The following is a 26950-nucleotide window of genomic DNA, read 5'->3' as shown; positions in this document are numbered from 1 at the left end:
GTCAGGATACAAGGACAGCATGGTGGCAGCTCCAGAGTCTCTGATAATCAGCTGTAGTTAGAAAACGTGGGAAGTAATGCATAAAATTCGAGAAGAGAAACCACAGCAGAGAGAGAAAGGGGCTACCAGGGGCTAGTCTTGACACATTACACAGGAAGTCTCCCTCATAGACAGGCTTAATTCTCCTCGAGAACTGCAGTCCGCTGGAGTAAAGCGTAGTCCTTGAATTCATATTTTCTCTTTCCCTGCTCCAAACAAGCTTTCTTCCTGTACAGGGCACCTGATGGCAACTCTAAGGACATAGTAAAGATCAGAATGGAGCTGGGGGTTTAGTTCAATGGCAGAGCATTTGCCTAACTCATGGGAGGCTTAATCCTCATGTGGGGGAATGTGCATTAATATTGACTGCTTCTCCAAGGTGAGCTAAGAGTAGCGAGCCACAGGATCTCAATGCCTGGCTGAAAGAAATGAGAAATGTCCACGATTGTATCATAGTTCCCTAAGACAGCAGCATTAGGCAGTGTGGCCCTGATGGTCTCTACTTCAGTCAGATGTATCATCATGGACATCTAAGGCTTTGGGATCCAAAAGGGCTTGAATGTAGGTGATCTCATAGAGGACTGGCAAAATTCTTCCAATTCAGATGTGCAACTGGCTCATTATTACCACATCTCTAGTTTGTTCTGTTCTGAATGCATCAGTCCCAGCACAGAATTCGTAAGGGACAGAACCCACTCAAAAGGGCATCTCTGACAGGCCTGAGCAGAGAAAAATAGCATGCTGAGGACCCATCAGAGAGGAGGGAGGAAAAGGAATGTGGAAGACGAAAGAAACTCAGCTTGTTTATGTCACTGGCACCACGGAGTGGCTTCTGAATTATGGGGCAAGGCTTGGGCATTATCACTAGCTAAGGCAGGAGAACTACTGCTAAACAGTTCTTTCTCAAAGGCGAATGGGTATTTTTTAACCTGCAGCGCCACCTGGTGCCTATAAGGAGAATTCTGGTACTCATTTTTTCCAAGTTGCAGATGTGCACTCACCCATTCAGAGAGCCAGGTTAAAACCATTCAAAATATGAGATGCTTTCTATTTAAAAGTACAAGTAACACACTCTAGTTAAAAATGTGTCACCATTTGAAATACTACTTAGCTTAAATGATGCCCATCTTATAAGATCCAGCTCCAAACACATAGTAAGCCTTCCTAAAATTTATTCCACATTAGCTTTTCCCTAAATGATCTACTTAGAGAAGTTTAGACAGAGTGAGGTGAAGTGACTTGTGTTCTAGGTCACACAGGTAGTGAGGCACACGGCAGGATTTAAATTTGGACCTGTCTGATTTCAATGTCCACATCCATTCTTTCTTTGTAGAGAGGGGGAACAGACAGCATCACAACAGGACATCCTTCTAGACAGGGTGAGCTCACTGAGTCCTCATAGTGGGGTCAACATGCTCAAGGGCACTGTGCCTTTCTGGAAAGTAAAATGGAGCCATTGCGGTAGATGGCCTGAAAAGAAAGCCTCTGTGTGCAGGCACAACCATGGCTCTGGGTATCGGAGCTGTCCAGTCCAGCTGGGGACTTCCTGCGAGGGAAGGCTGGGGAGATTCTGTTTCTCTGGGTGCCTCTTGCCCCCAGCACTGCTGAAGATGCTTGGCATTCTCACTAGTGACGAGCAAAGTACTGGAATAAGTAGAACTGTGTGTGACCGTGCACATCCTCTCATTTGACAAAAATCCAGTCTGTTCTTGTAGGTGTCCGTCAGATGAAGGTGAGGACACAACTGTGAACAGGACAGCCTTTGTCTTCAAGGATCTCACACATTCAAAGCTATTGTCAAAACCTCAGACTCCCAGCTTCCTATTTATGGATGCACTTAAGCAACAGCTAGCAATAATGTGGCTTGTTAATGAAAGCCTCTTTGAGTTTATGCCTCAATATTCTGCATTTCCCCTTCATTTTCTAATGATTAGTGCTCTATTTCTATTGGGCTATATGACAATTTAAGAACATATAAAATACACCAAAGAACAAACACAATTCACAGGCAGAAGTTATTCGGTTACACATCTATCACAAAGTTAAAGACACATTAAGTAGAGATTTTCATATGTAATAGGATAGGGCATGGTGTCTTTAACATAATGTGAATTTAGCGCAAGTTATATCTCCCCAAATGCAAGGCAGACAATGTATATGGTAGACAAAACTGCTGGGGTCCCTCCTGACCCAGTCCACAGAGGTCAAGGGCTTCCCTTTAACATCCCTCATGGAGGAAGCATGACATGAAACATCCTTCTTCTCAAGGAGACACTATACAATCTGAGCAAAGCTATCACTGCAAACACAAATAAACAACCCCTAATTTCAGCACCTTTAGAAACAGCCCAAGTCAATGATACTTGTAGGCTTGAAATAACCTAACACAAGAAAGTGAAGACTTACTTGCTGAAAAGGATTCCGGGCTCTTCCAAAAGCACTTCAAAAGAAGTGTCTAAAGAAGCTGTCGCAGGAAGAAGTCAGGTGTGAGACAAAGACACTGAAGCTGTACTGGAAGGTGTGAAGTCACAGAGTAAAGGGACACAGCACATGTGTGGCTGACTCTGAACTGTTTGATATTCTTTCTCCAGTTGTGAACAGGGTGTAGAATAGAAACACTAGGAAGGGCTAATCTCTGGCCCAGCAGTGCTTCGAATTAAGTCAGAGCCTGCTGATGGAGGCAAGTGTATGTGGTACCATCAGATGCATCTGACCCAGAGACCAGTCTGGGGAAAAGCAAAGACTAGATGGGACTAAGAGTCTGGAACCTAGGTACTCTTTTGTGAGGAAGTTTGCATACAAAAGAGGCAGGCAGTGTGAATGGAAGGAAGTGTGTATCAATTTCCTCACCTGCAAAATGTGAGCATGCATGCCTATCTTACAGAACTGCACGTCAGTGTGTATGGTAAGTAGGCGCACCTGCTATAGTGAGTATGTAATAATGTCAGCTCCTTCCTGCTGTAATTGCTGTATCCTTTTGGGGTCCGGCCTTCAGTTTCTCTTAATAGCTACTGTCACAAAGGCCTCTTGGGTTGTAACATGCACACACTCACTGAGAAAGAAACCTTGAGTGGAGTTCTACCCCAGTAACACCTACAACTCTGAAGTGGCTTAAGAGAACAGTAGGAGAAGGAGTGTTCATATCAGCCATTGCCAATTGCCCTTAGGAGCAAGGCCATCCCACTGGGTAGCCTACACTCTCTAGTAGTCCCATGCTCTGCCTCCACCTTCTGGACTTTCTTGGGATATAGAGTGCGCTGAACAACACCTTTCCTGAGAGGATCCATGGCCTAGCATAAGCTTTAGAATTGCATCGAATATTGAATTTACAGGTTTACTGCTGTTGGATTTCTTCAACCCACATGTTTGTTTCTTCTTTTTCTATACTTACTTATGTATTCTTTACTCTCCTCTACTTCCTACCTCACTGATTTTTTTTTTTTCTCTACTGTGTCAGGTAATTCCGTCTCCATATATCTCAGACACATAGACACACACTCATTTTCTCTCTTTCTCTCACACTTTCAGAAATCTAGACAAAGATGCCAGGAATGTGTCTGCTGGACTTTTGACATAGGGTCTGATGCCATCTTCGGGGCCATGGGGAGGGCAGAGTCATGGACATGACATTCACGTACTCTGATGCTGGCCTGGCTCCTATTTTTATCGTGGCATGGCTCTGGGCATCTAGGCAGGGAGCTGGTCCAGCTTCTTCTCATTCCTTTACTCTCTACATCAGAGCTCCAAAATAATTTTACCCCTTACCTTGGCTGGGTCTTCCTGCCCCAAGCCTTCTACCATCAATGGGGCACAGTGCATCTCTCCTTCCCTCAAACCCAGACTAGCTCTGAGTGCTTTTCCAGTTTCCTAAATCCAGCTCTGATGCATACAGGGAACTGCTGTATTTCTTATGTTTTCAGACACGAGAAGTTTGCACAAGCTGGCTTCATGGCTCCTTGGCTTAGACTGCTATCCTCACTCCCCTTTCCTCCAAATAAGGAGCGCTCCTCGTTACATAATTGGATGTTCCCAGCACAGAAGCTGACATGAGGTCAGCCACGTATGCGTGCAAGACTTGCCTTTGACTTAACGATACCTTTTTTGGGCAACTAACTTCTCTTGAGCTTCCCTCCCCCACTCCCTCCACACCATCAACAATCAAGGGAGATTTATAAGCCTGGCACAGATTAGAACTCCTCCGAAGTTGGCTTAGAAGGAGGGGTCATGGGGTTGGATTTACTCTGTCTCCCCTGCCCCGCCTTTGCAGGCTACAGAGAGTGCGCTTACAACTTGGCAGGAGTCCCTGGAGTCCAAGGCAGTTCTGTATATAGGTCTTTTAAGGGAGCAGGGAGAGTAAAGGAAGCTGGAAGCCGGAGAAGGAAGCATGAAGCACGTCTGCTTGGAGATAGCGAGCTGGAGGGTGGAATGTCAGGACGTCTTAAGGGGGCATGGCACCTACATCTAGGTGGCTGTCCTATCCTGGATACCCAGACTGCATAGTGGTCAGGACAAGTAAAGCTGCAACAGCAGCTAGCTGTGGCCAGGGACAACCACCAAGGTTCTTAAAGCACATACAGGACAGGAACTCAAGCGCCCTGAGGTTTCGGATGGAAATGTGGGAGTCAGTCATGCGGACCCTAGGACCTCATACATCATCCCTTGTAGTGGAGTCAGGGTGGGCATGGTGTGTGTGTGCTGCTGCTCCAGGAGGGATCCAATTCCCAGCCTCTTTGCTTACCACACAAACACGTTTTTAAAAATAAAGTCCCTGGTCTAGGGAAGAGATGGAGGCTCATGTCAGAGGTTCTCCTTGCTCCATGTAGACATGGACATCCAGTCTGGAGTCTATGAATACCTGATAATCTCTCCCAAGGGAATGATCCCCACTCTGAGCAGTGATTTTTTGGGTGATTCTTGACCCTTGAAACCATGGGGCAAAGGTCTTATCCTGAAAGTTAAGAAAATTACTATAGATTAAAAGTGTAAAAATGTGTTTTAGATTCTGCATATGTTATTTATGAACTTTATGGTTTAATAACTCAAATTCTTTACAAGCCATAGATTTTTCATATTAGAGGTGGGAATTATAATAACTCTTTCACAGAGCTCTTTAAAAGGATTAAACTATAAAATATCCTCAAAGTGACACATATAATGTCTGAGTGAATTAACCTCTCAATAGACATTTGCTGCATAGTAACTACACTTAAGCCAACAAGATTATCCATTGTGATACTATGGATCCTGAAGTGAGCCCTGTTTTCTTCATGTCACCACACATCTGGAGACTTGTTGATGGAAGACTATGGGCCATAGGGGTCAGGTCCCTAAAGCTTTTGGGTGGAGGGAAATGTTCCATTCTTCACAGGCCATAAGCCCTTCCCCCTTCCTCTTATTAAGAAAGTGTCTAGAACATTATAAAACTAGAATGGATTCTGAGAGACAAATCAAAAACACTTCAAAAAGATGGGGAAATGATTTATAGGCAATGAGAGGTCCTTGTGGCCCTTGAACTACCAGTGAAGGAGCAATTTCTCAATCTTAGCACTAGAGGCATTTTGGGAAGAGTATGTCATCGCTGTGTGTGCTCTGGGTAGGGGAAGGAAGGAGTGCAGTGAGGAGTGCTCTGTGTAACATAGAAGGAAAGCAGCATCAACGTTCTTCACCCACCAGATGCCTGCCAGGAGGTGTTTCTACCCTCCACTCCTACTTGACAACCAAAAACTTCTCCAATGTTGCTAAATGTCCCTGGGAACAAAAGAACCCCATTGAGAATCACTGCTTTTGGGAAAATGGATAATCTATATAATATACTATCAGAAGAACCACTGTCAAAGAGGACGAGCAGAGGATTCCTCAGTTTCAGGGGCAGTGAGAGAGGATGCCATTACAAGCTCCACAGAACAAATGAAATCTGGTCTTCAGTATCTGAAAAATGTTTATTACTATGTCAAGCATGAGAGAATGGGGAAGGTCATAACAATGGATAAGAAATCAGCCACAGGAACCTCCACATTCATAAATTTTTCAAGCCACCTGTGAAGCTCAGACAAAGCTAAGATACAAGTCTTGAGTTTCTCTCTCTGTTTTACCATCCTGTAAGCACTATGTCCTAGTAAGAGAAATGCTCACTGCACAAAGGTGAAAAACAGAACATATGCATAGCAACAAAGATTCATACCATACAACAGATTACAGACAAGCCAGAAACCATATGCCACAGAGAGACAGAAGACACAGGAGAGAAGTGGAAAACTGAAGTCTGGGCTCACTCTTGGTCAAATGACTCCAAGGAGAAGTACTTTGATTACTTTTCTTAATGTGACACCAACGCATGCTTGGTGACTGAGATAGTCGCTAATGAATTTAAATTGACTGCATTTTGGTGCCCTGTGTGAGAAATCTCTAATGTGTTGAACTCATGTGCTGAAGCAGGCAGACTGAGTTAAAGTATCCTAAGAACACAGGCAATGTCTCTAATTCAGTGTGCTAGATATGTCAGAAATCTTAGAGAATTGGATACATTCAAACTTTGGTCAAGGTGGCTACTAAAGGGCTTCTATAGGGGCTTCTTCCCCACCCCTATATTAAGGAATCTACCTTCTACTGAGTTCATGGGTTTCTTGGATGCGATATTACACCTTCCTAGTATAGAGACGAGTTTCATGACCAATTTCTTAGCAAACTGAGGCTCTAAATGTGATGGAGAGCTCAGCAATCTTACCTTTGAACTAGAGTTCCAAAAATAAGGCGAAAGAACTTCTGCATGCTTTCGGTACACAGCCATTTCCACTGCTCCATTAACAGCAGCAGGATCAGATCCAAGGCCGTGTCGGCTAACTCTGTCTCTGCTCCTGCGGGACAAAGGTATCACAAGTAACCCTTCCTCTTTCAGAGCTTTAGGTAGCAGCCAGGTCTTCTCCAGCTTCATGCCATCATCTTAGAGTTTTGAGATCCCTCTGCACAATATAAATCAAGAAACACTTGTATCTAGATCATCGAGCTATATGCTGTGTATGGTTTTCCAAATTTTTGATGTTCTGATGCTGTTTCCTCTCCACAGGTTTTTTTTTTTTAAATCTTATTAACAAGCTTTACACTTAATTATTTTGCTTATCTGGCATCAGTTTCCCCTTCCTCTGTCTTTCTCCAAGACACTGACTCCATTCTACTCCGAATAGGGGCTCACAACTGGTGACTAACTGGAATTGGCAAGGCCTTGTCCCTTCCACTCGCCCCCACATCAAATGATGGAAAAGAGTGGGCAGATCAGGAAAAAGAGCTCGGCTTCATTCTCCTGCAGAAAACCCATCTCCATTACACAGAGCTGTGGGGTTGGGGTCCAGAAGGCTTTAGCGGATTCTGAGATAACATGTGGTTCTAGAAAGAGTACCACACCTCTGGTAAAATGCCATGACATTTACCAATTTTTTTCCTATTTGGAAGACGTGAGGGGCCACAGATGAGCTCATGTTTATGCTCTGCTGGAGTGACCTGAACATCTGTTTACTGGACAGGAGCATCTCTTCTCTAAATCTGTGCTGAGCTCCCACGTTATGCTGATGTCCACGCTGATTAGGGGAATCCTGGTACTTCTGCTGTAAGTAATTTTATCACTATTATTTTCAATGCTCACTCTGCTGGTCTACGCTCACTGGGGATCTCTGGAACAGCCTGTGCCAGCTTTCCTCTTCCAAGGGTGTTCCAGAATACAAATCACTTTGGATTTGGGCAGATCTATTAGAACTGAATCTCACCTTTTTTTAAACTTTGCCCAATGCCTATTTTTGTTTTTCTGTGCTGTATTTCAAGGGGGTGTGGGAAATGATGAGTTGTTTTCCATTCATTTGCTCAAAGGTGGGCTATTCCTCCCTCAGTAAACAGCTTCCTCACTGCCATCATCTCCTCAGCTTGAGCATTTGTCTGCAGCTGCCACCCTGTGGTTACATCTAGTCATAGCAGTGCAAACAAGGAGCCACAAGGGCCTCTTGAAGAACAAGATAAACTCTCTAACACACAAGCACTAATAATCAAGACAATGAATGCCTCACAAACATGCCTGAAGGCCGATATGACTTAGGTAATTCCTCAGTCAATGGAGGTTTTCCTCTCAGATGACTCTTGCCTGTGTCTTGCTGACAATTACAGCTGCACAGGACAGACCCATCTGTCACATACTTAAATTGAGGACCACACAGTAGAAGCCAGGTAAGTTTTCCTTGGGCACCTGGGAGTAAATATAAAATTAGTTCTTTCATCCCCTTCTGATCTCAAGATTTTGTGATCATTTAGTCTTTGAGGGGGTCTTTGTTTTAGTTAATTAATATAATTCTTCTTTTTAAGTTCTATGTCACAACATACTAAAAGCTAGGTTCTGATTCTTCCTCTGTAGGGAACGTTTGATCTTCTCCTGGGAAGAAAATGTTCTTCTCTCTTTTTCCCTGCAATGGCAGGAAATAAAGTAGGACCAGATCTGAGAGAAGATGAATTCTATGTGGTGATTCTGTGGTCTACCCATGTGGAAACGCATGCTATTTGATATTTAGGCATTACTGATACATGTACAAAGGCAGAAGCTGACAGTCAGGTTCTGACAGTCCCTTGGTAGGGAGGGCACAGAGTAAGAACACAACCTATAACGAAATATCCAGAATGATGTAAAGGAACCCAAAAAGGGACAGAGAGAAAGAAACATCAGGTAATTGGTACCACAGACACTGAGGGAGGGAGATGTCTAGAAGAAGACAGTAGCCCCTGTGTCAAAAACAACACACTGATACTATGCATATATTATGCATGCATATTTTCCCTGCTGCTTGACTGGCTCTGAGGACCATTTCCATCTTACCCAGCTCTGGCCCTAGCACCCCTAATTCTGGAGGAGTTCAAAACATGGATCTCTTGGCCGAGCACAAGAGAAATGAGAACTACAAAATCCACCTTCCCTAAGTCCCAGTGGACTTCTCCCTGGATCCTCTTTGAGAAAGCAAAGGTCTTGTCACTCACCCAGGTCACTGTTGGTGAGTTCTTGGGGTATGACAGCTGTATCCCTCAAACAGTTATCCACACATTCTTTAGGGACTTGTTGGGGATTTTTATCTGGGACATCTGCTGGCTGCATTTCCAGTAACTTTGTCTGCTTCTCAATGAAGGATTCCATCCCAGACATGGATAGGATCTCTGACTCCTGGAGAAACAGTCAGTGGCAAAGATCACCAAGAATGCAGGAGGTAGAATAAATGTAACATCTAGGTTTCCTATCTTCCACCTACAAAAGTACAATGGGCACAGAACCCACTAACCCTAGGCCACTTCAGGAAAGTTCTCACACCTTACCCAAGTTGCAAGTAAAACTAGCCTGCTCTGGGACAATCACTTTTGTACACTGTTGGGTCATCTGTTCTCATCGAGAAACTGGTTTCCCTTTTTCTTCTCATCCTATCATTATTATCGCAAAGCCATTACCATACGAAGCCAACTTACCAACTCAGAACTGAGAATTCTAAAGTTCTCAGAGGAAACACTGTTAGCATAAAATTTCCAGACCCAGATATCAGCCAAGTCCTTGACCAGGGCACCTGATTCTTATCTGACTTCAGAGAAGCCTCCTACATAATATATCTGCAGAATCAAAACCTCAATTGTGATTCTAGCAGTTCTCTTGGTTTGCTCTTACCGCATTGCCCTCCTGCAGACAGTAGAGAACCCTGTCCTGCACCTCGGCTATACTCAGCGCAGGAGCAATTTTACTGGAGGAGAACCTCAGTCTGGACCTGACACAGAGACAAAGGTAGAATGAGATGCAAGTCAAGATCATAGTTCCTATAAAAGAGTCTGGTAAATATCGACAACACATTAAAGCAGAAGCATCCATTCTTACTCCAGGGGGACTTAGTGTGATCACAACTACCTGGAAAATGGGACCCCGAAATCCCTCAAACAACATATACCTGGTAATTCTTCAAATAGTGCCATATTTATGCTATTTCTATAGTGCATTTATGAAAGGATTTTTTTCAAGTAAAATGGTGCAGTCTGTCATGGCTGCATTCCCACAGCCATGATGACAGGTTTGCATAAGAAATCTGTTGAGGGGGCTGGAGAGATGGCTCAGAGGTTAAGAGCACTGACTGCTCTTCCAAAGATCCTGAGTTCAATTCCCAGCAACCACATGGTGGCTCGCAACCATCTGTAATGATGTCTGGTGCCCTCTTCTGGCCTGCAGGCATACACACAGACAGAATATTGTATACATAATAAATAAATAAATAAATAAATAAATAAATAAATAAATAAATAAATATTTTAAAAAAAGAAATCTGTTGAACAGATTAACAGACAAATATCATAGACTAAGGTTTTTTGTTACTGTTTTGGTATCTTTTTGGGGCAATCACTTGTTTCTCTTATACTCCAAATAAGACTGGACAATCAATTGCAAATGACAACCACAACAGGCATCGTGGTTATTATTTCATATACGAGCATAGCTGGAAGGCTAAGTATTGAGACTACGGGGATGACTAGAGATTAAGAGCATCTATTGTTCTTTCAGCACCCATGTCAGGTAGCTCAGAGCTGCCTATAACTCCAGTTCCGGGGGATCTGATATCCTTTTCTGTTCTCTGTGGGTACCAGCGTGCACGCACGCACACACACACACACACACACACAGACACACACACACACACACACACACAAAAATAAATAAATCTTTTTATTTTAAAGCCTGCTATAAGGATAGTATTGCTGGCTCTTAATATGAACATAAAAATGAAGACAACCAGTCAGGTACATATTCATTTAAATTCTCTCTCTCTCTCTCTCTCTCTCTCTCTCTCTCTCTCTCTCTCTCTCTCGCTCTCTCGCTCTCTCGCTCTCATGAACTACATTCACACAATGCTTTCAGTAGAGTTAGGGTGCATGTGTTGTTCTTGCCCCTCCACATGCTGGCGTGGAGTGTTTCCAGGGACCAGCTGGGACATCAATGCGGCAAGAGCAGCAGCAGTCTACCAGCTTCTAAAGTACACCCTGCAGGATTCCATTCTAGTCCTTTCCTGATTACTGCTAGAGTAAGTAGTCTCTGAGCCAAAGTTCCGGAAATGATGGCAAACAAATCAATTGTAAGTCTTAATTTAATTCTTACTAGGAAAGAAATACCTCAATTTCTAGAAAAAGAAGAGTATTACGCCTTTAGTTTTCCCTTCTAGTCAACAACTCCCAGTGAGTGGGCCCAGGGTTCCTTGGGTAGGAGCAAACACTCAGCAGTACTGCCTACTCAGACTCCCTGGGCACAGTGCTGTGGAACCCAGCCTCTGGCCTGGCTAAGAAGCTGATGGGCACCACGCACCTCCTCTCTTCTAAGGTTTGAGAATGGAAAGGGGCTTTGACACCTGAGGACAGGGGCCCTGGACCACTGAAGGGCTTCTCACTTGCTAGCCTTCTTGCCTTCTGTCTGGGGCTTGCTTTCATTCTCGGCTTCACTCAGCTCCTCTGTGGGGCTCTGGGGTTCAGAGCGAGGAAACGCTGTCTTCAAGGTGTCCACAATTGCACTCACCACCATCTGCAGGGTTGGAGGTACAGGGTCAGTATGACTATGCACATTCCTGACGGGCAGTGAAGGAGAACAGAGCCATTATCTCTCTGTGCTTTATACCAAAGGATGAAGGATGCAGCCATCCACAGAGCCTTTGAGAAAACTGGACAACAGCCAGTGACAAGAAGTCTTTTTCTCCCTGTCTAGAACAATCTTTTCTTCAGAGTAAGACAAACAATACCACGGACAAGAAGCCAAAAGCAAAACAGGGAGAAATAAAAACTCAAGCAAGTTCTTCACACTAGAGAACACATTCAGTTAATATTTCTTTTTTTTTTTTTTTTTTACATTAAAAGGTGATTCCTAGCTTCCAAACTGACAATACCATCACCAAAGTGTGACTCAGTAGAAATTACACAGGCATGTAAGGGGAAAAATGAAGATGATAAGAAGAAAAGAGAAAATCCAGTGTAGCAGCTTAAATAATATAAACATGTTGCAAGGATTCATAGAGTAATAAGTTGGGTTTATAGTCAAATCAAACAATTCTCTTCTTTAGGTACAGAAAGAATAAATATCACACAGGCTGGTAGTTAAGTTATCTGGAATTGCTATAAAGAAAAAACCTATCTGTGAAAAGTAAGACTCCTCTACAGTTTTTCAGAGTAAGCTGACATGCATATATTTGCTATTAAAGGAAGTGTACAAAGGAGAACCATCAAGGGAAAGGAAGTAAGCAACGGTAATGAATGCCCCACAGGAGCACAGCCTGGACAGCCAAGACACACCGGACAACCAGCAAGACCACAGGGAACACCAGGAAAAACAAACCAGGAAGGGAACAGGGGATGGAATGCATGAACATAAATAATACTGCGTATAAAACACGCCTTGCAGGCTGGGGAGATGGTTCACTGGGCAAAGTCCTTACTCATGAGAACCCAAGCTCAGACTCCTAAGTACCTATATAAAAACTGGGTGTCATGATGCATATCTGTAACTCCAGTGCTGCTGGTCTGGAGGCAGACCGCACAGGCTTGCTAGCCAGCCTAGCTAGAAGAGAAATTGAGGTTCAGTGAGAAACCTTGTCTCATATATATATATATGATACAGGAAGACATTCCATGTCCTCCACACACATGTGTGGGTGAATACACTGGTGTGCATATGCATATACATGAAATTTATTTATTTATTTATTTAATTTTCTTTCCTGTCTCAGGATTGTAATCGAAGGGAGGGCCTTTATCTGTGCCCTCCACTTTGGCCTTACTGGAAATTAGCACAGTGCCTTGCTCAAAATTGTCAGTCTGGCTGAACGTGATGGCATATGTCTGTAATCCAAGCATTTGGGAGGCTAAGGAGGAAGAGTTTGAGACCAATTGGACTATACTGGTAGTTCCAGGCCAGACTAGGGTACAGTGAGATCCTGTCTCAACAAGCCCAAAACAAAGAAACAGGCAATAACAAAGCAATTTCCCCATAAGGAAATAAGGAAAGAACCAATGAACACATCTGCTCAGAACTCCAGGGGTTTTACCTACTTGATCCCTTCTAGTTTGGGATCATAATAAAGAATGTTCCCTAATATCTACCACATGAAAATCCAGCCAGAATCAGGAGGCATACCTCCTACAAAGAATTCAGTTTGCTTATAAAATTGCTGATATCAACTGAGGCTCCAGTGTACTGTATTCCCCAGGTATGCTTCCCTTACCACCTACACAGGTGCTGAGACGCCCTCTTGAAGAATGTATGGTTCTCTGTACATTCTGTTCTCCAGCAGAGGATCACTACACCAATCTAAATCCAGATTAATGTCCTGGCTTAGAGCTCTCTGCTGAGTACCCAATAATGTGAATAACTTATCTCTCCAAAGAGAGCCTCCTGCCACCCTCCTGCCACCGTCAGAGGTTCACGTCTCTCCTCACATGCTTCTATTAGAACAAGACTGCAATAACTCCTGGTGGTACATACACACATAGCGTGAGGGTACTGTCTTCTAACCACTGCTCACCAGGACTCAGCAAGTCGATGATCCAGCCCGTATTTAGCAACAGGTCTTGAAAATTTTTGTCCATGTTCTACTGACCCTCTATGCTTCCTCTACCTATGCCCTTATTTTCCCAGCATGGTCTCCAGTCTAATAAACACGTCACACTTGCAGACAGGAACACAGTAGCTCTGCTGTTACCTTGTCTATTCTAGAGACCATGAATGGCTTTTTGACAAAGGCGATCCGAGCATCTGTATTCAGTGCAAGGAACTCCTGCACCTCCTCGCTGTTGGCAATCTCAGGAATGGCACAGAGTTGCTGCAAAAGACAAATATTTCAGAAGAAACCCTAGGCCCCAAATCTCACCACTTTGGGTTGGATGTTTTAGGGTCAGAATGTGAGCCAAGCCAGAGGATCAGATGCCGACCTTCAGGAAGGACTCCAGGAGGCTCTTCCGGGCCTCTACTCTGTCACTATCCATGTTTCCAAATGGAAGATCTGGAAAGAGCTTTTTTGGACCCTTAATATCTTCAAAACAAACAACAAATTCATCTAGTTAGCATTCATGCAGAGGTATTCCATATAAAACAGACAGAATCACTGAATATATTTCACTAGGCTTTGTTTCTAGGGTTTTGTTAATTTAGGGACTTCCAACTGTTCCCATGATTGTGATGCAACAGTCTACTCTCATTAGTGTGAAGAGAGCACATAATGCAGTGGTTATAAGGCAGGTCCAAAGGGCCCAAGTTTAAGTTCTGGCTCCAATTCCTGCTATAATAAAGACCTCAGGCAAGCCACATGATCTGCAACTGTTGCTTTTCTATAAGAAGGAATGATAGAATCTACCTCATGGTTACAGGAGGACATGAGCTAACACATGTGAAGCATGTAGAAGAGAACCTGACACACTTCTAAAACCTGTCCTAGTGTTAGCTATGTTATATTCAACCTATCATTTACTTAGGCGATCATTAGCATCTAGAACAATAACAACGGAAACAAATAGCCAGTTCCTAGCTTATTTGTAATTAAATTTTATTATATTTTAAACACACTCTGAGCCTTAGATGTGTCTAACTGCACACAAACGGCTTGGTTGTTAAAGACAGGGATATCTGGGTTATTTAAGACGGGTAACCCACAGACCTGGAAAAGCTACTCAGCTCAAGTGGTTCTGTGAGCATGGGTAGGAATGTGTAAACTACGTGGGGACAGTAGAATAAAGCATGTAACCAAGGACAACCTCAGTAAGGGTGCCATCACAGCTGTTCAGCTCTAAAGCCCACAGCCTCTCAAGCAAACTCGGGGGCAAGACACTCTCAACGCTGTCTTCTCCTCCCAACAAACCCAGAGGCCACCAAGCATGCAGATCAGAGTGGCCAGATGTGATATGCAAGTTGGCATTTGGGGCTTAGGGAACTTCTGACTTTTGATAAACTTTCGTAGATCTGGTTTCTCCTCAAGGCGGGTCTGCAGATTCAAGAACTCCCGGTAGCGGCGGTTCACGGTGTGGTAGGCCAGCTGCTGTAGGCCGCTGCTGTTCTCACCATTAAGGGCTGTCTCATACTGTGGAAGGAACAGAATTATCAATGAAATCAGGGGGCTTGGGAAATTATTCAATGCTCACAGTGGAGCACGAGTAAAGGGAGAAGGCTGCTCCTTTATGCTGCTGAGCCTTCTGCATCTGACAAGACCCAAACTCCAAGGTGGTCAAATGAGCTGTACTTCCCGGCACCCCTTGTTTGGTCAGAAATACTTTTCACTGTTCCTTCCATTACTTCTATCCAAAACTTTTCACCCCCAAAGTAACTATGAAATGTTTTTAAATCCTAAAGACATTATAAAACAGAAGTCATAATACCTTCAAAAGGGACTACTACTAATTACAGGAGTGACCTCATCAGGAGCAAATCACTTTGCCATCACTAACGCTTGTTTGGGGGAAGAATCAGCAAACCCAAATAGATAACCTTAAGACATGTCTTTGCCTGAAATGTTTTCTTTTTTGTTGCCTTGAGCAGATTAATCTTTCTAATTGTTATTCCTGGAGTTGAACTAAAATTCTTTGTCTTAAGTATATATTAGCTGTATCATTAGACATCCCATGATGACTGGAAATGTTCTGAGGGCAGTCTGCTGCCTTCATGCGTCACATGGGAGACAACACATACAGCTCACGCCTAGGAAAGGAAGCACCTGAGCAGCATGGAAGCTACGACACAGGGGAAGATTCTGTGACAAAGGAGTTAAGATGCAGAGCTGCTGTGAGCCTGTGCTTGTTCCTAGCAGAAACTGATTACTCTCTGACTGAAATATTATAGGATGGCAAGTGATTTAAAATAACAAAACCAAAAATGATCTCCCTGTTGAAAGTTCTTGAGCTGGTGTTTAAACATTCGAGAGCTAGAGAGAACGAGAAATCCACTACAGCTGCGGTAAGCATGAAGTCTTGGAAGTCAAGTACTGAGAAGAAAAGAACAGGCAGAATTCAGGACAGAGCTTCCAAGCTTGGAGCACCTAGGAGCTAGGATGCTTTCTGTGGAATATTCTACCCTTGGGGACAACTTGAATTTTCTGGTAATAAGGAAAAACTGTTCTCTGCTATTAGTTCATGAATATGTCATAAGAAGAAGATGAAATAGCCAGAATCTAGCATTGCTATGTGAGCACCGGGCATGCCAGAGTGACACCTAGAATTAGGGGAACAACACAGTAGGTAACTGGTTGACAGTCGCCAGTTACTCATGACCAGATGTCTGTGTTTCCAAGTGATACCTGTTCTATAAAGACCATGTGACTGATGTCATTGCAATGAGTGCAAAGGTGCATCTAATTAGGGTCACCGTCTTAACTTTAAATGTCATGTGACTTTTAAAATGCCAGGTCATCCTGCAGCTCATTCAGCCGGCCCTGCCCACTTCATTGGCTTGGACTTCCCTAGGAGTGTGTATCTAGCCCTGTGTGGTGGTGGTGCTTGGACACACCAGTACAAGGCTGGTGAGCTCCACAGAAATTCCAGAAGGCAGGTAAAGTCAACCAGTGCCTCCTGCCAAGAAACTTTCTAAAATTCTTCTTCCTAATTTCTTTCTTTACAAAATACTAGTATCTTTTGCATTTTTATTATAGAAAGGTAGAACAAATATTTACATCAGAAGGTGGCAGGTTCCTAATTCCTGAGGTATTTAAGCACAGACTTGGGAACGACTATGCAGAGAAGATACGAGGAAAGTTGACTAGAGTCACAGATGTCCCCTTAGGCCAGGCTGTGGACCAATGTGTTGACTGGAAAGTTTCATTTAAAAAACAAAGATGGGGGAATGGAGAAGAGCCCTTGCTGCTCTTGCAGACAACCAGGGTTTGGTTCCCCAGCACTCACATGGCAACTTAACATTTTGTTTGTAACTGCAATTTTAGGGGATCTAGACCCCTCTTCTCGCCTCCACAGGCATCAGGTATACAATGCATTTACATACACGCAGGCAAAATACACACATGAAATAAAAATAAGTAAATCTTTTTTTAAAAAAATGTAAAATCTTGTGATTCATTCTTAGAAATTCTCATTCAGAATCTGTCTGCCTATCAGAATCAATTTTTTAAAGAGGAGCCCAGGTGATTCTGAGGCGAAACCAGGTTGGAGAACCAACAAGAAAATCTGACCTGCAGTACTCTTAACACTGAGCTTCTAGGACTGTTTGTACGGCTATGGAGTAAGAGCCTGCTCTGCCTTCCAACTTAGCCACGCGCCAGCCACACATGTGTTTAATTAAACACAGGCTACTCTTATCTGCCCTTGCAGCATTCTGTTTACCGACTCGCCTGTGCACAGTCGTTCCCAGAGTGAATGACCACAGCGGTAGTCGTGTTACCTTCACAGTGTACAGCGTGTATGGGTGGAATCCAGTACCACTGTGCTCTCGGGCGGTGATGGTGCCAGTGATTCGAAGGTTCTGGATGACAACTGGGCCATCGGGACTGCTCAGGGGCTCAAAGCTGAAGGTGGCTGAGCTGAGAGGACCAGGGGGAGAGGAGGAAAGTGGAACTGGTGGCAGGGTAGGATCAAGGGAGCTCACACCACTGGGGAGATCCTTCTCCAAGCACGAAGGTCTTGCGGGGCAGGGTTTTTCTGGCTCCTCTAACAAAGTCGTAAGAGAGGTGACATCTCCTTGCTCTACCTCCTTGTCTGCTGTGTCAATCTGGATCTCTGGGCAGTTCAGCATGGAGACCAGTAGGCCCGTGTCTGTTTCTGTTCCCGGAGCTTCCTCAGCTTCGGATCCTTCCATACCTTCCGTTCCCTCACCATCCTTGGGCTCCAGGGCCCGGGAATCCTCTAGTGCACACAGAGCATCCTGAATCCTGTCCGAGAGGAAGTTGCCTGGGGTCATTAGCATGATGGTTTCTTTGCCCAGTTCAGACAGTGGTGACTCCAGCTCCGAGTCTTCGCATAAGAACAAGGGGCCTCGAATATCCGGCTGTAGAAAATGGGATGAGTTATTTCCTATTCTTCTTTCTTCAAGCATCCCAGACAAATCTCCCTCTGCAGCTTCATGACCTTCTTCGACCTCTGGGGAGGGGGCTGGCTCGCTGCAGGTTATGTGTACTGGAGAGGGTGCTTTTCCTGTGGGCAGACTCTCTACTTCAACAACCAGTGGCAGAGAGGTGGGCGCTGACGGCTGCTCTAGGACACTGCCTGAGCCCAGGGGTTTGGTTCCTTGGGCTGCATCGTGTCTATACTTGGAAAAGATACTCACAAGTATAAGGTGGATCCAGTCAGGATCTGATAGCTTACTGATCAGTGGTAAGATCACATTGCAAGTGACGAGTTCGACTACTACGTGGCGTCCAGTCCTAGTTTCCAGGTGGGGCTTGGGCACTAACTCTTTAAGTAACAAATTCACAATGCCGCGTGCATAGGTGACCTCAGTGGTAGGGCTCTGCAAGGCAGGATGGGGAGGAGTGGCCTGGCAGTAAGCATCCCACAGCTGGGAGGGCTGAACTGAACAGCTCTGCTCCCTGGCTGCGGCCTCCTTTGCCTGAATATAGCTCTGCAGGTGACAACCACAGAGAGTGAGAACCCTCTGTGTAAGAGCATGGCTGTCCGCTCTGCTCACCCTCCTTCGAAGCTCCTGAACCAACCCCTTCATGGCTGCCTCCATCTCCGCCTCGAATGCTGGCTCCTGGCTCACGGAACGATACCAGGATAACACAAAATCTCGGATTATCATCTGGATGGTGCAGTTAATCTCCTGTTCCAGCTGCCTTTCTGCCTCGGGGCATGGAGGACAGGAGGTGACGGCGATGAACCGCTCCAGATGCAATTGACCTGAAGCCCCTGCAATGGCACTGGCGCCTAGCCAACCTCCCAGCACCGCCAACGATGCGCACAGAAGGATCAGAAGCCACATGTTGACCAGAAGGTGGATGACAAGTAGCCAGCCCAGCAAGACCCCCACAACCATCAGCTTCCGACTACTCCATAGATTACCGAAGCCACAGCTGGACTCTGGGGTACTCTCCTGGGTAGGGGACACTGTTTCTGCCTTCATGGCTCAAAGAACAGATGGTTTCCACAGATGACAGCCACCTATTTCACTTTGGTGACAGGAGTGAGAGCATGAATTGTCCCAGAAAAAGAACAAGTCCTGGTGCTATTGAGTGAACTCCGCACCCTCGGCACTACAGGGATTGCAAAGCGACGGAGACAGCCTTGCTTCTCCCGCTCGCTTCTGTCACCAGAGCCCACCGAGTAGTCTCTTCCCATCGAGGTGAGAACTTGACCGCCTTCATCACGGCCCAGGCGGAGAGTTTCTTCGCAGCCCCGCGCGGCCCACGGACACTTACGAACGCCGAAGCGGCCGGCAGATCGGGTCACATGTCGCCGGGGGTAGCGTGCCCGGACTGAGCCCCTGTCAGGAGCGGACTCATTGGGGGTTCCTTCTGACTGCCGCGGTCAGCAGCCACAGCCAGCCCCGGAAGCCCGGGCAACTGCTTTCCGCAGCCCCAAAGCGGTCAAAGCCGCCGGCCGGCCGCCAGCCGGCGACAGCTTCCGGGTCGTGGCCTGCGGGAGCGGGGTACTCTGGGAGAGCGGCCCGGTGGATGCGCGCTACCTGCGCCCCCTGCTGGTGAGGAGCCGTGGTGCCGGCGGGCGCGCACTGGAGTCCGCGGGCCTGAAACCCAGTCTTCAGAACTCGCCCAGGCTCTGAAAAGTGTTGTGTGTAAATATCCCTAGCCGCCGAGGTAAATTTTCACTAATCCAATTTGTTTTAATTCCCTGGGACGAGTATTTTTAGTAGCTTCATGGATTTTTGACCTCCCTGTTTCCTCCAGAAATCATTACTTTCGCCCTCTCCTATACACACCGCCCTAAAGTCCTTAAGTCCTTAAGAGCCCCATTTGTTCTCCGGAGTTGTAAAAGGTAAATATCAAGTCATATTTGTGATGTGGAGTAGGTTTCTAGTGAGCATTTCCTATGTTCAGTTACTGGATTGGAGAATGGGTTTTTTTTTTTTTTTTTTTTTTTTTTTTTTTTGGTTTTTCGAGACAGGGTTTCTCTGTGGTTTTGGAGCCTGTCCTGGAACTAGCTCTTGTAGACCAGGCTGGTCTCGAACTCACAGAGATTCGCCTGCCTCTGCCTCCCGAGTGCTGGGATTAAAGGCGTGCGCCACCACCGCCCAGCCGAGAATGGGTTCTTATACACCTTGCAGTTAATTGGGGGAAATGAGTTTGTTTGACATAAATGGATCTTCAGTAAAGCCAGTCTGTATGGGACATAGTGAAATGCAAAATCCTGAGTGTGTTCAGGAGCAGTTTCAGAGAATCGCAGTAGTTAAAGGGAGCCTGTGGAGAAAATAGCCTTTGTACTGAATCTTGAAGGAGGAGAATTTTCTTTCTCTCCCTTCCGCGAGGCAGAGATAGAGTTGTAGTTTTTTAGGTTTTCCTCTAACGCATTTGGTTTGGGATATGCCTGTGATTTTAATCAGCTTTGAATTCATCTGTCAGTTGTCTACTCAAAAAATGTGCCCTACAAAGAGAGTCAGTATCTGAAGACGGTGGGACCAACTGTGTATACAAGTGTTTATATCTGTTTTGTATGGAATCTGTATAGGTCTCCAACTTGGTCCTTAGGAACCGTGTCTGCAATGTTGTTCTCCTTTCTTTTTGGGACAGATGAATGTCATTTGCACAGTTCTTTGTCTTTCTGTCCTCTGTCAGGAGCCATTTACTTCCAAGAAGCTTGAAGGCAAATTCTAACCCAAATACCCTATACCACCAAGAGGCATATTATAGCTACCTTTGCCTTTTTCATCTTCACCTCTGGTGTTGAGGCAATAATTTCACTTGAATGCAAAAGAAACCATCATTTGCAATTGGATGTAGCGATGGCGCATCACTTTTCAGGCCAACAATATAATTTAGGATCAACGTGTCCGCTAAACAGGCAAGGCAATCTGTGAAGTCAAAAGCCATTGGTCCCTGTTTCTCTGGTGAATGTCACTTGGCTGCCACCATCCTCCCAATGGAAGGGGACATGAGAATGGCATATAACTCTTTATGCCCTCCCAAACCATTCTTTTGTTCTTGGGAAGAGCTGCTTGACAGTAATGTTCTGAAGAAATAAATATCCCTGTTGCCTCGTTGAGAATTACAGCAGAAAGTTAAATGATGGAGGAACCGAAGATGCCACTTAAGACTTAACTATGAAGCTTGGAGAATGAGTTCCTATTATCACAATATGGGGAGTGCAGGGCAGTAAGGAACTGACCTTGTAAGTGGGCGTTATGCCACCTGACCAGATGGTCTGGAGTATTGAGGGAGCCAAGAGTGTCTTCCTGATTCTGAAGCAGATTTGATGGACATGCCAAAGCACTTGTCATTTGGATGGCTATGAGCTTCTGCCCGGGGATTTGGGACAGAGGTTAGTCTCCAAGCAGATTAATCATTGGGAGGAGATGAGAGTCATGCTTAGTATAGAACAATATGAGCACGAGACGGGGGAGGGTAACTGGCCACTCATCTCCCCCGCGTCTCTTCTTCCCTTTCTACTTACTATTTCTCAGACACAGTGCTAGAGTGTTAGGAATGAGAAGACAGATACCATTCATTCACCTAAAGGAATCTCCAGTCTAACCAAAGGAGAGGTTCATTAAAGAGGAATGCATTCAAACATGATGTCATGCTTAAGGTGATGAGACGTGACAGTTGGCATAGAAGAGAGTTCAATAAACTGCAAACACAAAGAGTCAGTAGCCACCCGGCATGTAGGGTGGTTCATAGATGTTTACCCCTAAATTTGCAAACAGAAAAGAGATCAACATGTTTTAGGGAAATGTAGACCAGAAAGAATGGGGGCATATGGGGAGGTCTTTTAGTACCATGAGAGCAAAAGGCACTATGGCAAGAGGCCAGGTTGAAACAAGTCCATATCATTCCCACATTTCTCTTAAACACAGAAGACAAGATAGGTTTGATGTTGTGGGCTTGTATTAAAAGAAACTTGGGAGCCCGAGGCAGCTGGGTGGAAAGGTCTGCCTGGGCTACAGAGTGAGCTCAGGGGCAGCCTGAGCAACTTACTTAAACCCTATTCAAACATAAAGAAACACTGCTGCAAGTCTAGGAGCTGTTCCATGGGCAAATGTTGTCAAGCGTCTTGCTTGAATGAAGGCCTTGCACTCAATCTCTGGCACTATAAACACAAACAAGAACAATAATCAAGAAGATAAAGGAACTTACTGGAGATAATTCCGATAATAGTACAGAAGAGTTCAGAAGGGATAATGGCAGAGAATTATTGCTGGAAAACAGGAAGTGGTGAAATTCACATAAAGGAAATAGAGGGTTGGAGGAATTAGCTGAGTCGCCAGGCATGAGTCTGTAGTTTCGTTAATATTTATTGTTCAGTTGTTTTCTCACAAGATGTATGATTTGGATATGTTGCCATGGTGAGATTTTGAGAATAGATAAAGAGAAATGGCAAGTGGTTAGAACCTCAACACCCTGAGAAGTGGAGTACTAAAATTAAAAACCATACTATCGAGGTGCATGGGAAACGAAATAAAGCCATCGGATGGACAATTGGTTGGAAGAACATGCTTGAATATAGTAGGAAAAGTGTATATGTGAACCAGAAAAAGGCTCCGATAGGCTGGCGATCCATCTACTGGAGTTTCTTATTACTGACTTGTCAAGTTGCCATGAGCCTCGTGGCTAGCAGCATCACAATTTATTCTCGGGCACTTTGGGAAGTTAGCAGCCTCAAATGGGTTGGCAGAACTGTGCTCTTCCTGGAGGCCAGAAGCTAGAATGTGCTTTCTAGTCCTTCCCAGTGTCTAGGCAACACCTGTGCTCTCTGGCTCCTGGCCCTACATTCCTGCTACCTCCACTCCTCGGCATCTGCCGTCACATCTCTCTCCTACCTCTGAACCTCCTCTCCTGCCTTTATATGAGGACCTTTGTGATTGCACCAGACCCTCTCTTCTATTTCAGAGCTCTCTTCCCATCCTGAGGTCTTCCCATCCCTTCACCACACCTACAAAGTCTCTTTGACCAAGTAAAGCAAAATGTTCTCAGGATGCATATGTCAGCAAGGAGAATCTCCTAGAAGACACTGGCTGGGGCAGAGCTAAAGTGTATATAGATGAAAGCTTTTGATAGGTAAGTCTGAATGCAGGCAAATAATGGGTTTATTAAGTAAAATATGAATAAATTATTAGGAATTTGGAATCCTTTTTTTTTAAAGATAAGGTATCAAACCCACTTTAGAGCCCACAAACTTGTGATGTTGGTGCCTATACCTCTCAAATACAGGGATTAAAGGTTGTACCATAGTGCCTGGGTGAGTCTGGGTTTATAAGCAGTGTGATCTGGCGAGGCTTGGAAGTCATCGATTTTAGGAAGAGAGGATTGAGAATGTCGTTACACAAGTTACTAATAAACACCCATGACCAGAAAGTTGCAGATGTTGTAGAAAGTGGAGACGTTAATGCCGGTGGAGACATAAACAACTTCTTGTAAATTTCAAAGTCAACTGCCTAAAAGAGGCCATGAAAGCCTGGGTGTTGTCCTGGTTCTATCTTGAATGCTGTGTTGGAGAATAAATGGCCACCAGAGGGCAGCAACGAGTGCAGTTGCCTGGGAAATTGCATCCTTCAAGGACTGGCATAGAAACTGAGAATTTAAAAACGGACTTTAGGCAACTTCTCTTCAGGAATTCACATCTAATGTAAAAGACAGACACTGATACAGTGTAAAATCACTACAGTGGAAATATGTCAAAATATAGGAATGAGGTGGATTAAGGGGATTTACGTAGATGTGGCTTTAGAGCTGGCCTTGAAAGACAGATAAAACTTCCCAGGAAGGCAAGAGGGAACAAATCATCAGAAGAACGAGAAGGACACTTAATTCTTTGTAAGTTTGCTAGGACTCACAAGAAAACATAACAGACTAAGTCTTTTCAATATCAGAATTTGGTTCTTAATAATTCTAGACACTGAAAGTGCAAAGTCAAGGTGCTGACATGCTCTTTTAAGGGTCTCTCGTTGGTTTGAAGGTAATAAGCGTTTTATTGTCTCTTCACAGACTGCTTGGGCATTCCTGAGTATGCTGAGTTTTCCTATTATGATCTTGTTTAGCTTTAATTACCACTTTAAACATCTAGTCTCCAAACACAGCTTCACTCTGAAATATACTGAACAGTACGGCTGTACAATTTGATTTTTGAAAGGATGCAATTTGATCCTTAACACTTCCTTTCTAGCTGGAGGTTATATGAATGTGTGTGTTTCAATTATCAGGATACTGAGTGGAGGCGAATAGCTCTGATAGTTTCCAACATTTCTTTAAATTTCCTAAGATACAGCTCTGGAATTAACTTCTGTGTCTGGCTACACAGACCACTAGGCACTCTGGTAGGTGCTCCCACTGCAGAACATGCTAGGCACTGAAGGAAAAACACTGTGGCAGATTGATGGCCAAATAAGAAGATGTATATATACTAAGCCAGGAAGCTGAGCTGCAATATCTAATCCAATCTTGAAATAAAGCAAAGAAGCAAATGTTGAGATCGGGGTAGAACCGAGAGTAGTGAACAGTGGTCAGATGAGGAGGGAAGGGTGGCCACGGGGAAAGAGGTTCTAAGTGGGACTACATTTCAGTTCACAACTTTGTTGTAGCCATGAGAAAGTGGAACTGAGTCTCAGGCTTTTAGTTTGAGCTATAGTCTTTGAGGGAAGCTTGAAGAAATTCGAGCTTAGTAGAACCTTGAGTGATAGTCATGAACCTTTTCTGGAAGAAAGTATTTTCATTTTGGAGACTATAAGAATAACCTTAAGATGGACTAAATCTGAACTTTCAGTTCGAGACTATTAATTCTTTGGAAAAGAAAGTGAGGATTGGAGGAACATATTTACAGGACATGCAGGCTGTAGCTACAGAAGTCATCAGATAGTAAGATCTAGGCAAGACCTTCAAAGAAAGAACACACAAATAGGACTTAATAAAAATAGAGTGTCAGGATGGTTGTACAGATTCATAATACAACTGAATAGAATTTTCCTCATTGTGTGACTATGGCAATAAAATAAGATCCTTAATAAGTGTGTTAAATAAATTGTTTAGAAGTAGCTAATTATATATATAATGGCAGAGAGAATTATCGACCTAGACCATTTGTTGAAATAAATTGCTTAGACTGTGGCACACAGAGTGGGAAGATAGATGATTTAAAAAGAAACTAAGAGAGATGGAGAACAGAGTAAAAATTTGAATACACTCGGTAGTCCAGCATCTGTTAATAGAGAGAATGGAGGAGAAAGAAACCCTTAAGAAGCACTGGGCAGAGTTTTTTAAAGTTGTGATGAAAGTATAGAACTATAGCTTTAAGAAGCATTAGTAATCTAAATGAGATCAACAAACCCAAAGGGTGATTGTTGTAAAATTCAAGGGAAATTGATCTTTGTTGAAAAAGAAAGATAATAAACAACATTAAGTCTAGAAAAGATATAATTACAGTCATATAAGAGCTTAATAATTCAACTTCATGATAGGAACTTTAAAGTAGAAAAATATTGGAAAATTAAAAACTTCAAAGTAACCCAAGAAGCACTGGTGTGACTGGATAGATCTCCATTTATTATGAAATTAAATAACTTTGTAAATGTTATTGGCTAGGCCATCCTACTACTTACTCTTTCCAACTAATTTCAAATAGAATGGATCATTTTCAACTTGTGAAATCGAATATGAATTTTCAGAGGATAAAGGGCACATGTTTTACAGCCTGGGAACATATTAGAAGCTTGAAATAAAAACTGGACAGGGAAGAAAATCTAGAGACACCACATTGTTTCTGAACTGATCTGGGTGGAGAAACACCCACAGTTATCAGCTGACCAGGTCTGGAGCTGTGGGCATGAAGCAAAATCCTGCAGGATATTTTAATAGAAAGATGACTCTCGTCAGTCGCTACAGTAAGGGGGGGGGGTTCCTTATGTCAGAAGATTCAATACAAGCATTTAAATAATACTCAATATCTGTTCATGATTTCAAGTAAACACAAAGAACCTGCCTAGGGAGTTCCTCCCAGTGATTATCTGAATGGAAGATACTAGAAGCACCTTTCCCCATTCACTTGTTTTCTTATGTTTGGATAGCTCAATTGAGGTGCAATTGACAGGCAGATTTCAATGAGTTAAGTACAAAGTTTAATACATTTTGGCTCGGGTGACATTTTGGCTAGGGTGTATCAACAAACATAGATACTCTCCAAACAAAATTCACAAAGACAACCAACAGATCTGCCATCTTGCTGCTTATCAGCATTTTCCCTGAATTATGTACAAATGTAGCCACACATGATTCACTTTCTTTGTGCTTGACTTTTCTTTCTTGGCATAATTATTATCTGGAGAGTCACTCATGTCGTTTGATCAACACTTTATGCCTTTGATAGATAGGTAGTATTCCACTGCATAGACATGATAATGTGTTTCTCTTACCTGTGTGTGGATGGTTGTTTTCTCGTTTGGGTTGTTGCAAATGAAGCTGGTGTGTCTGCAAGTGTATGAGTGTTTCAATAAAACTGTCCTTTCATTTCTATTGAAAAAAATAGCTACTAAAATAATGCCTGGGCTATGGTAGGTGCACGGTAAAGTTTATAAACTGTCTTCAAGACAAGTTTTACAGTTTTGTATTCCCACAAGAAGCTTGAGAGGATTTCAGGGTTCTTTATTTTTTCTTTTCTCTTTCTTTCTTTCTTTCTTTCTTTCTTTCTTTCTTTCTTTCTTTCTTTCTTTCTTTCTTTCTTTTCCCCGTCCTTCCTTCCTTCCTTCCTTCCTTCCTTCCTTCCTTCCTTCCTTCCTTCCTTCCTTCCTTCCTTC

General features: G+C 43.9%; 1 protein-coding gene across 1 annotated transcript in view; it reads right to left on the bottom strand.

The window, feature by feature from the left end:
• Snx19 (sorting nexin 19) overlaps positions 1–19600 on the bottom strand; it is a 35517-nt gene extending 15917 nt beyond the window's left edge. The window contains exons 1-8 of the mRNA XM_005346983.2: positions 17444–19600; positions 15002–15140; positions 13999–14099; positions 13770–13889; positions 11472–11602; positions 9716–9812; positions 9046–9226; positions 6764–6893 (exon numbers count right to left, since the gene is read on the bottom strand). Coding sequence (XP_005347040.1) covers positions 6764–6893; positions 9046–9226; positions 9716–9812; positions 11472–11602; positions 13770–13889; positions 13999–14099; positions 15002–15140; positions 17444–19120 — 2576 coding nt within the window. The 5' untranslated portion in view covers positions 19121–19600. The remainder of the gene's footprint in view (positions 1–6763; positions 6894–9045; positions 9227–9715; positions 9813–11471; positions 11603–13769; positions 13890–13998; positions 14100–15001; positions 15141–17443) is intronic.
• Positions 19601–26950: the final 7350 nt, after the last annotated feature.

The sequence above is a fragment of the Microtus ochrogaster genome, chromosome 5 (genome assembly GCF_000317375.1).
Source record: "Microtus ochrogaster isolate Prairie Vole_2 chromosome 5, MicOch1.0, whole genome shotgun sequence".
Lineage (NCBI taxonomy): Eukaryota > Metazoa > Chordata > Mammalia > Rodentia > Cricetidae > Microtus > Microtus ochrogaster.
Note: the sequence above shows the minus strand (reverse complement) of the source record. Positions and strands in the feature narration are given on the sequence as shown.